Genomic DNA, 11,378 nt, shown 5'->3' with positions numbered 1-11,378 from the left:
GAGGCCAAGCACTGTGCAAACTATTCTTGATGAGTCTTTACAAAAAAATAAAACGCTTCCCTTTTCAGTGTTTCTAATATTTGAAATGACAGAACACCAAATAAATAATGGTTCTATTGTTTTTTCACTTCCCTATACATTCATAATGGACAGTTGGAGACTTCCTGTGTTTTGAAAAAGGTTTTTAAAGGTCTCAGAAAAATCGTTTTTCTCCGCTGATTATTGAGATCACTTTGCATGGTTTGAGCTGCACCATCGTTGTTCTGTCCTGCACTGTCGTGCAAAGTGAGCACTGGCTCCACGTGTCATGTCAGCTAATCATAAGTTCTACGGAAACAATTTAAGTAGGTGATGAGCTGTGAGAACACGGAGTGAGAGAGAGGAGCTGATAGTTTATATAGGGTGGTTTATGGAAAGGCTTTGATAACGTGACATGTCAGCAGAGTTTGAAATAGGGAGAGAGTGTCATGCAGACCATAGGGGGAGAAACAGAGGAGAGGTACAGTTTGACTTCCATTTCCGTGGAATCACTATGGCTGAAACTGGAGAGCCTGTTAGAGTCAAAGCAATGGTCCAGGAAGGGATGCTGGTGGCTGAGACCAGGGAGCAGCCCTGGGAGTGAGCAGTGTGCAGATTCTGGGTGGAGCTCACTGGGGAGTGGCAGGAGGCTTACACTCACTCCTCAGAGCTTTGCAGGAATTTTGCAAGCTAACTGTTAAACACAGTTAGTTTGTAATTGGTCACCATGGAAGTATCGACACCACAGAAGTCCACAAGCACCACAAATCAGGCTTCTTTTCCTCTCTGAGAGTGGACTGTTTCACGTTTACCATCCCAACACTGGACACAGCATTCTGAAGGCAGAATTGAACGTGGGATATAAAGTAAGAAAATCAAGGCTGGCTCCAGGCTTCTGGACTGCCAGCTTGAGTACATGAGCTGTGGGGTTCGGAAGGATGAAGGTGATGCAAGAGCTAGTGTTCGCATCACAGGGAGGAGGGAATCTTGTCTCTGGGATTGAGGAGTACAGCATGTAGGCAAAGAGGAAGGAGAATCATTTCCCTTCTGCAAACCAGCATGGGATTCATTTGTATTTAAGACCCAATGGAGAATCTCACCAAGGCTGGGGAGGCTGGGGCTTGGCAGGAATAACTCCTGAGAGCATGGACATGAGAGTGTAGTTCATGGCCACGGTCCCCAGGAGATGGATGAGAGATACCTGGGATGTGTAGATGTGACTTGTTTCTAACATTCCAGGCAGATATTCATGTGTTAGTCCCCAGAGTAAGTTCCCATGGCCCCTGCTAAGGACCATGTATGAAGACCCAGCTCTGGGGGCATCAAGGACCCTGAGAAGGAGCAGCAGGAACTGTGGGCAGGTGGGTCTCTGGGGGAAGCAAGGCATTTGGGGTAGAGTTGTGGATGCTTCTAGTTGTTCCTTCTGTTAGGCCGGGTCCCTCAGGGAAGGAAGCAGGCAGCAGAGTCTGAAGGTAGATTGTAGCAGGGGAGGAAGGAAGGTGCTGTGGGACCCATGTTCACAGTTAATTGTCTGCTCATCATTCCAGAAATGTTCCCCATGTGTCTTCTATGTCCTCCATGTTATTTTCTTCCTGGGACACCTGTTGTGAGAGGACCGGCAGCCCTGACATAGGACTCTGCCACCTCAGCCTCCCTCCCTAGATCCTGATGCCCCTTCCCCATTCCCTCTGTCTGTCCCACAGAGGGCCAGGCAGGAGCTGTCCTCAGAACAGCCATCTAGCCCCTGTCAGCATTCTCCTAGATGTGGACTCCTTGTGCCCGAATGAGCCCCAGTGCTCAAATAATTTAGAGATGGTCTCCAATGGTTCCTCTCACCCAGCTGCCTCTCCTTCAGCCCCTCTACCCACTTCCTTCCCAGAAGCCCTAGGACTTTGTGCACATCCCTTGACAGCCTTTGACTCCACCCACTTTCTACAGCCCCCCACATACTTCTTGGGAGTTGGGAACTTCTCAGAGGGATCCCGAGATTCCTGAGGGTGTGGAGATAGGTGTGTCACCTGCTCTTTACTCCAGGTGCGTGTTGACCCTGTGTGACCTGTGGGCTGCCCATCTTCCTGACCTGGCTCCTTCTGGGACTGAACTTTGCGTGCCATCCCTTTCCCACAACTTACAGTCAGGCGCTCACTTCCTGTGGGCATAGGTGGCAGAGACAGCGATGAGCAGCAGCAGCTTTGGGCCCAGGGTGAGAGCCACCAGGAGTAGAGTAGACAGCTCTGGGTCTGGAAATGAAGGGATTGGAGGCACCATCAGAGGGGGCATCTAGGTTCTATTCCCAGGGGCCTCGATTTACTCCATCCGAGGTGACTCAAGCTTATTAATGCTCTGGAGGTCATCAATATCCTCCCCTGTGATCAGGCTCAAGGCAGAATTTGGGGTAAGAAGTTCATCTCACTCACCCCTTTCTTACTGCCAGGTGTCCTTTTGAGGGAAGAGGTGGGGCGAATGAGCACTCAATAATGTGTAGGTTTGGTTTACTGAAGGTCCTCATATCCAATGGGACAGGTCGTATATCCTCTTTCTGATGAGGGAAGAGGCTCAGAGTTTACAGAGGATCAAAAGATGAGGTGGTTCAGACCCAGAGAAATCCCTCAGTGCTGTCCTGAAGGATGACTCTGAGACCTTGTCTCTGGACCAGGACAATTCCAAACTCTCAGGGTCGTAGGAATGAATGTCAGCCTGTCCATGAGTGGTGTGAAGACAGATGTCCTGGTGAATGAGGTGCAAGACTGCCTTGCTTAGCTCCACGCACAGGCCCAAAGACTCTATGAGATTCTCAGATCCTCAGGGGAGCCTCAGGTTGTCCTGATTTCAGGAGACCTGGTTGCTCGACAATACCCTGGGGAGTCAAGGAAGTGGGGTCTAATGCTTGGAAGGGGCTGCACATACCATCCAGCCCACCTGGACCCCACTGCCTATATCAGCTGACATCTTTCTGTTGGGCATAGAGGTTGGATCTGGAAGCACAGCTTCAGAATTTTTGCCTTTTCACAATGACTCATTTTTATTTTTATATTTATGTAAAGAAATTGAAATAGTTTTTGACATATATGGAATAATTTTAAAGTAAGGAGCAGAGAGCTCACCATATTTGCCCCTGGCGTATTAGAGGATGGTGAGTCTCTGCTGGGTGGCCCTCTGGACTTTTTCTCAGTTGAAAGAGCTGTATTGCCCATGTTTGCACCTACTTCTAGAAGGCAGCCTGCAGCAGAGGGCTGGAGGAAGTGGGGGATACAGAGGCTTATCCCCTCTGCTGCATTTAATACACTCAAAAGAGCATCCAGCGTGCCAGCTCTCTGTCTGAGGCTGAGTCTTGCTGTGCTGCATTGTTTTTAATATCTTTAAAATACCTTTGCCAGTCCTGCCTCCTTCCCTTTCTCACAAACATGGACTGACAGCACTCCACAGTGAGCTTTCTCTCTTCTCATATCATCTTAGAGTCTGCTTCCCAGGTCAGCTGACACGTAGAGTTTGTCTGGGAGGGATCTGGATTGCCAGCTCTAATGGGCACAGTTGGACATGGGTTTCTATCAGCAGGCTGGGCAAGAAGTCCCTAGCCCTGAGGAAAGGTAGAGCAGGGTGGGCGCCAGTTTGCTCTGCTACTGTCATTGCTGAAACCTCACTGTGGTGACCTGGGCTGGTGTAAGCAGAGGACGGGACTACCCTGACATTTTGGTAATGAGTTGATCATTATAAGAACTACAGGTTGGGTGGCTATTGATGGGCATCAGTCCTTCACAGAAAGACAATACAATGTGAAGACCAATTGATCACACATGAAAAGCTCTTTGTGAATGTCAGAGGACTTCCAGGCAACATTGTAGACTGTCACCTCTTAGAGCGAAGGGCAGAAAAAGCTTGAGGACATAATTGAGTCCAGTATAATCATCAGAGCATCAGCTCTACAGAGAGGTTTGAATTCTTAGCTACAGGGCATCTTTTCTGCCAAAATAGGGTTGTGATGGGAAATATGGGAGATAGATACTGAGGTGTGGGATCGGGACACTGGAGCCAAGGCATTCAAAGCCCACAGGTGCTAGTTGGCTGGTGAGGACAAGGCAACAGCTTAGCTACTCATCTCCAAAAACGGCCTCTCAACCCAAAGGAAAAAAACAATAAAAATACAGCATATTCTATGGAACACTGGCTCTCAGTAGTCCTTGAAGAGCAATGCCCAAACTGCAAAGTCTCTGGGAGACAAAAGAGAAAAATCATGAAATTCAAATGCACAATTTTCTATGTCATTGCCCTCCCACCTTCATCCAACACAGGAAAGGGCAGGAGAAACAGACAAGGGCAGGTAGCCAAGGAGCCTGAGAACTATTTGGAAATCTCACCAGCAATATTAAATCCAGCTTAAATTAGAAAATATTGGAAATGTGTCCTGTGGTCAGGACACAGATCATAGGAAGGGATTTCAAAGTATGCCTGACCTAAGAGGGTTGACCCAGAACCCCCAGGTCTGTGAATATGGTATCTTACACTTCAAGAGCAACTGCATGGTAATTAGCTAGGGTCTTGAGCAGGTCATTATCTTGGACTATGGGAATTGGAGCCAACTTAATCATAGAGACCCTTACAAGTGAGGGAGGGAGCAGGAGAGTGGGAGCAAAAGGTGTGACTGCAGCAGAGGTCAGTGCACGCAGGGGCCTTGGCAGAGGAGTGGGGTTCCTTCTAGGAATTGGAACAGCAAGGACACAGACTCTCCACCAGAGCCCCCAGAAGGAACGTTGTCCTGCCACCCTATTTTAGACTTTCGGCCTCTAGAAATTGGAGATAATGAATGTGTGTTGTTTTAAGCTATTAAGTGTGTGCTAATTATTACAGCAGCAATAAAAACCTCATACAGGGAGGCATGGACATTTTGAAAGGACAGATGTGAATAAAAGGGTCAGGCACAATTTAAAATGCATAACTTCAGGGGAAAATGTAAAAAAAGAAGGAAGAGGTGCTGTTTCAAAATTGGTGAAGAGAAGAAGGAAAAATGGGGGAGGCAAACTTCGGGTCCTGGAAGAAGAACCAGGAAGATCAGAGGACTCTGAACCTCTTTCCCACTGTCCAACCAATCAACCAGCCCCAAGCCTCAGTAACATACCAAGTTATGCTATACTGAGAGAAGGGAGGTCCATTAAGCTAGAAGTATTGTGAAATACCTCAATACCATAAACATGAACAAAAAGATGTACATTATTAAACCACACCCATTGGACCCAGGATGGCAGTGGCTGGAGTCTTGGGACGTCCAGGGCAGGTGGCATCCTGGTACAGCAGTTATCACATAGACATCTTACTCTTGGCTCCAGCCTTCCAACCCAGACAACCCTAATACCCATTTTCAGCCTTAAGGCACTAGCAAGCTTACTAGTACAGGCACACTGGAAGCACCAGAAGTAATAGCCATAGTTTGAGCCCTAGTGCAAGACCAAAGACTAAAAACCAAACCCTAGGTGATCCAGATGAGATGGTGTGGACTCATCTCTCTCTGCTCTCCTAATTCAGTATGACCCTGATCCCTGGAAATCACATAAGGTCCAAGCATAGGAGGACTCTGAAACATGGAAGAGGAAGCCAGGTGGGCTAGGTGCTTGTGAACTGGAGGAAGAACACAGCACCAGGAAGCCTGACTCCATACTCCTGTGTTCCCAGGCACAGATGGAGGCCCAGGTGTGTCATTCAAACAGAGAAAAATCTAGTATCAATAATCTTAGTTCTCATTTCAAAAAGTGTGGAGGAGCAAAATAAACAGAAATCAAGCAGAAGGGGGGAAAAAGAGGAGAAAAGGCAATAAAATAGAAAAAAGAAACTGGAGAAAATTGCCAAAACAAAAGTGGATTCTTTGAAAAGATGGATAAAATTGAAATAATTTTAGTATTTCTGACAACAAACACTATGAGAAATGACACATTTCCATTATGAAGAACGAAACGGGATATCACTACAGACCCTACAGACATCAAGGATAACAAGGTAATAGTATGAGCAGCTCTATGGGCAGAAATTTGACAACTTAGAGAAAATGGACCAAATTCCTCAAAAGCACAGCTTGCCATGAGCATCCAATATGAAATGAAGAATTTGAGTAGCCCCAGCTATTCAGATTCTTTTCAAATCAACAAAAGAATTGTGGAGGCCCAGGTGTTTCACAGGAAAATTCTTTCAAGCATTTACAGATTAATTAAAATGAAGTTAGGTGCACAAAATAAAGTTATAGTAGAAGTTTTGGGAAATCTGAATATATATTCCATTTTAGATGATATGAGGGAATAGTTGTTAATTTTATGAAGTGTGTAATTATATTGGTTTTGTAGAAAAATCAATGTCATTAATCACATGACCACAGAATTATGGACTCCATTTGCAACTGGATGTGCATCCATGACTAAGTCGTTAGTGGACACATTGATGCAACTTCTGCATACTTCTAGTTTTAAGAGATATTTGCTGGGAGGATGATGAAAAGATCTACAAGGGATAAAGACCACACCCAGGTGAGAAAGAACAAGAAGAGGGGTTGGCTGGTCTAGCATGGTGACGTGATCACTGTCAGGTGAAGAAGCCGGAGACAGGACCCTAACAACAAGATTATCTCCCTCCTTTTTTCTCTCCCTTTCTTTCTTTTCTTTCTTTCTTTCTTTCTTTCTTTCTTTCTTTCTTTCTTTCTTTCTTTCTTTCTTTCTCTAATGCATATTTATGTCAAAAGATCTATAAATATAAATACTGAATCTTACCATGATCATGTTGGAGTGTGGGTTTTGGGAGAAGGGAAATTAGAAACTTCTAGAAATTAGAAAATTCTAGTTTATATCTTTAGACTTCTGGATTATTCTGTTATAAGCGTGAATTACTACTTTCCACATAAAAAAAAGAAAAGATAAAATTTAAATGCCAGATCATGTGGCACAAGCCTCACCAGAGTTTCCACCTGTGCACTGGTCTTTTTGGTGGGCAGAGGTCTCCAGTATATGGCTTTTGGTGACCACCCGCTGGCCATCATGCTTCACCTTGCAGGTGAGCACCATCTCTTCTGTGTGGGCAGATAAATTCACCAGGAGCCAGCTCATCCAGTTAAAGGTCCCATCCTTGTTCTCCATGATGCTTGAGGCTGTTTCTGTTCGGGACATGTTTCCATTCTCCAACCACATCAGCTGCAGGTGCTGGGGGTAGAACTTCTTTGCGTGGCAAGTGACCTTCACCTGGTCTTCTGCAATGCATTGCTGGGAAACCACCAAGGTGGGCGGAACTGAAAGAGCATGGAGGAGAAGCCCTAACTTTATGGAACAGACAGATCACAGGGGAGGGGCTCGAGAACCTAGCTCCCACCACACAGCAAGGGAATCACCCAAAACAGTGCTAGGTATGCAGCTGGTGCTCAAACACTGAGGGTAGTCTTTGCATATGAATGAAATCCCTAAGCACAGTGCCCAGCACACAGTAGGTGCTCAAGGACTGGTAGCTCCTATTAGGCTAAGAATGAGTGAAATCAAGATACTCAGTCCATGGCATGCAGTTGGAATAGAATAACTGTAGCAAAATAAATGACATCAGGTGGCTTGGATTACAGCAGGTGCTCAATAATTGAGATTGCTATGGTAAAGTAAATGAACCACCCAGCGCAGTGCTGGCACACGGTAGGTGTTCACCCCGCAGCTGCCATGAAAACAGTAGGGGATGACGGTGCACCTAGGTCAGGGGTGACTGGGAGGGTCTGTCAGATGTCAACCCCGGGCAGTGGAAGGCCTGGGGCAGGGAGTGGGGGAGGGGCAGGCCCAGAGACTTGGGGGCAGACCTGGGCTTGAGCTGGGGTGAGGGACATCTACCTCGGAGGACCGCAGACAAGTTGGCAGTCCCACGGAGAGGAGGGCCCCCCTGCAGGGTCATGTGGGTCACCTCACAGATGACCTGGGAGCGAACGTCCCCCGGGGCCAGCGCCAGCCTGGTCGTGCTGGAGATGTTGTAGGAAGTGCCGTGTCCCTCTGCGTCCACGGTGGTCTGGGAGGCTGCGAGCTCATTCCCGTTTTTGAACCATCTCAGGGTGATGTTTCTGGGGGAGAAGCCGTGGGACTCGCAGGTGAAGCTCACTGTCTGCTCAGGCGAGGCCCTGGCCGCGGGGCCCGACACCACGGGGGGAGAGGGTTTGGCTACAAGAGGAGCATTTGTGATCAGTAAGCATGACTGTGGTCATCAACAGTAAGGATACGTGTGTGACACTGTGGAGAAACCTCGGCCTTTCTGATAGTGTGGGGAGGGCGGTGTCATCTCCTCATCGCACAGAGGAGGACCCCAGGTTCCAGAGCTGAACTCTGAGTCGGGGACAGGGCCCAGGGGCAGTTCCAGGCCTGAGTTCAAGGTCCCCCTTCTCTTCTCTGCCAGGTGACTTGCCACCAATCTGGGCACAGGAATGACATTTCTGACGGGTCTGATTCTTGGCATCAACCATCCTAGCCGCCTCCCTGCAAACCTCACCGAGGTCAGAGAGCGTGTGCAGCAGTCCGTGCAGGGGAAGCAGGGGCTGAGCGGGACCCCCATGGAAGCCAGAACGAGGCTGGCCAGCCCACAGGAGGTGTGGCCGTGGCACAGTGTGGCTCCTCCTGTGTGAAATGGGCATGTCTCCTTCCTGGGGTCACAGTGAGGGGCGAGTGAGGGAATACAAGCAGTTCTGCTTGGCATTTATCACTGAAAATGCACATGGAAAGGAGGGGATAACTCAGTGGTTGACAGTAACTTCAGTCTCATTATAATGTTAAGATCTCCCTCTGAATATTCATCCAAAGCCCTCATAAATGGAGCTTGCTTGCCCCTGTTTGGGGTCACGCTTTGGAAATTATTCCCCGAGATCTCTTTATCTGTACAAATAAAGACAACGTTGTGAGGGAACTCCCCCTGCGTAGTCTCTGTCTATACCTCGCCAAGGAGCCGACCTCCTCTGGTCCAGTTACAAAGGGGCTGTTCCTCACCCCTCATTGTATCCTAGAGGGACTTTTGTGGCCTCCAGCTGTTTCATCCACAACAGAGCAACGGTCCCGCTTTCTCCAGCCCGACAGTGACCACTGCCCTCCTTCTCCCTCAGAGATTCTCCACTGCAAGCAGTTAGGGGGAGGGGTCCCTCTGGTTGCCCAGACCTGCTGGCCCTGTAGCAACAGAGGGAAGATGCGGGGTCCCAACAGCTGAGTCTAGAATATGAACTCCGGTTCACGGAGCTGAGACACAATCCAGGAAGTGCCTCCCTAGCATCCTCAGTCTGCAGAGCCAGGAATGGGGTGCCCCGTGATGCTGGGCTTGCGGGGGCCCCTCTGCTCTGTCCAGGTCATTGCCCCAGGCTGCTCAGTGAAGGAGAACATTGCACAGAAGGGAAAGACTCTTGATGCTCTTATGTGTGCAGCCATGTCCTCCAGGAGCAGGCTCAACACTTCGTGAGATGACTGTGTGTCTGTCAGATCTGGGGGTGCAAAACAGCACCACCTTCTCTCATAACTTTTTAAAATGCTTACTGCTGAAAAAGAGAACAATGCAAGATTTTCAAGGAGAAAGTCGGCACTTTCTTCATTTTGACCAGCGCAGTGAGTATGCAGGGAGCAGGGCTGTAAGTCCAGAGGCTTGGGGTCATCTTGGCTCCTCTGCCTGCTTAGGTCAGGTCCCCTGAGCCTCAGTGTCCTCATCTGTAAAAGGGCAGCGGCGGCTCCTCCTTGCTACCTCTGGTAAGAGAAGCGCCTGCCACAATGAAGACGCAGGGTCTGGCCTGCTCCCTGCCCTGGCCCCTCCGTCTCTGTCCATTCCCATCCAGGGCATCACCTGGGTAGGCAGCTTGGGGAAGAGGAAGGAGCGGTCTCCTAGGAGGCCACGTACCAGCTGTGGCTCCAGGCAAGGGAAACACCACGGGAACTTCTGTAATATCTGCACAATCAGGATAAAGCCACCTTCATGCCTATGTCCAGGCGCTGTGGGGAGACTCAGTCGCTATTACATGAGCCAGGCCTGAATTTCATGAAGCTTTTCTGGATGGACCCACAACAAATGCCCAACTTCTGGCATCTTCTCCTGCCTGGGTTGTCAGAGTAAACAGTAAGCCTATGCCTCTTCCCACTGTGATTTTTCTGAAGCTGAAAGAAAGAAAGACCTTGTCCCACCTCCCTGCCCTAAGTGTATTCCTACATGGCAAGGGAAGGGAATGTCAGCTTCACGAGAGAGGAGACTTTGCCTGTTTTGTTCCCTGCTGCTCCACAGCATCTGAAACAAAGCCTGCATACAGCAGGTGCTCAGTAAGTGCTGAGTCAAGAGAGGACTGGCCACATGGAAGACAGTGTTCTCAGGAGGCAAGGGTGAGGTCTGGCCTTAAGACTGGGAAAGCCACTCAGACTTCAATCTCTCATCCCTGGACCAGAGGGCTGGTCAGGACTGGAAAAGGCAAGAGCAATGGAGTCTGCAGACAGGAGTTCTAGATTTTCCCACCGTTTTACAGCCATGGAGCCTTGAGCAAATAGCATGACCTCTCCAAGCCTCAACTTCCCTGATCTGTGGAAGGGGCTGAAGTCAGGGACACCCACCACCACAACACCTGATTCCAAGCTGTCAGACAATGGAGGGCATTCTTATTGACCGATTGTCACAACCAAGGGACAGCAGAGGCCCACATCATACTCACCACTCACAGTGACCTGGGTGCCTGGTCCAGACCTAATCTCTACATCAGGGAACCCTTTCTGGAACTTCACACAGTAGTAGGTTCCCGTGTCGGCTGGGATGATGTTACTGATGCGGATGGAAAAGTCTGTGTTGTTTCTCCTTCTGGTGTCTGAAATATTTGTTACTCGGGGGAAGTGGCCTCCTCTGAAACTGAAGATTAACTCCCGGGCTGGCCCTGCTCCCCGGAACCACACAACCGGCCCAATGGGGAGCATGGAGGTCAGGGTGCAGTGCAGAGTGGCTGTCTGTCCGGTTGCGACAGACACTGACTTGTCAGGCTGGATCACCTGCAGCTCCGGCTCTCCTGCCGCACCTGGAGGGAAACAGCCGGCATTTATTGCTCCTGACGTGATCCCATACGTCCCCTCAAGTGTTTATCCACAACAGCTCATTGACTGAGTGCGCACCGTGAGCGGGCCTGGAGCTCAGCATGTCACATGGACTCGCCATGCAGCCCTCCCCACGAGCCTGTAACGTGAGACCCCATCACCAATGAGGAAACTGAGACACAGAGAGACTCCGTGATGTGTCACACAGCAGGTGTGAGTGCCTCAGCCTCTCTGAAGTGTCGTGTTTCACCCAGTGTTTCTGGTTGTCCACTTTCTGGCCTCATGGCGTGTTGCACTCTCTAGACCCTTGCATCCAGGGGGACCCTGAGACTT

The 11,378-nt window shown here is 49.1% G+C and overlaps 1 protein-coding gene across 1 annotated transcript; it reads right to left on the bottom strand.

Moving 5' to 3' along the window:
• Positions 1–1,083: 1,083 nt before the first annotated feature.
• Positions 1,084–11,166, bottom strand: LOC103674501 (signal-regulatory protein beta-1-like). Its single transcript, XM_040638663.1, has 6 exons — positions 11,124–11,166; positions 10,683–11,029; positions 7,854–8,208; positions 6,947–7,276; positions 2,151–2,258; positions 1,084–1,619 (listed from the first exon to the last, which is right to left on the bottom strand). Exons 1-5 carry the CDS (start codon positions 11,164–11,166, stop codon positions 2,161–2,163), a joined length of 1,173 nt encoding a protein of 390 aa, XP_040494597.1. The 3' UTR covers positions 1,084–1,619; positions 2,151–2,160.
• Between the last annotated feature and the right edge of the window lie 212 nt (positions 11,167–11,378).

This window comes from Ursus maritimus, unplaced genomic scaffold, assembly GCF_017311325.1.
Source record: "Ursus maritimus isolate PB19 unplaced genomic scaffold, ASM1731132v1 scaffold_22, whole genome shotgun sequence".
NCBI lineage: Eukaryota > Metazoa > Chordata > Mammalia > Carnivora > Ursidae > Ursus > Ursus maritimus.
The sequence above is the reverse complement of the archived record's forward strand: the minus strand, read 5'-3'. Positions and strand labels throughout refer to the sequence as shown.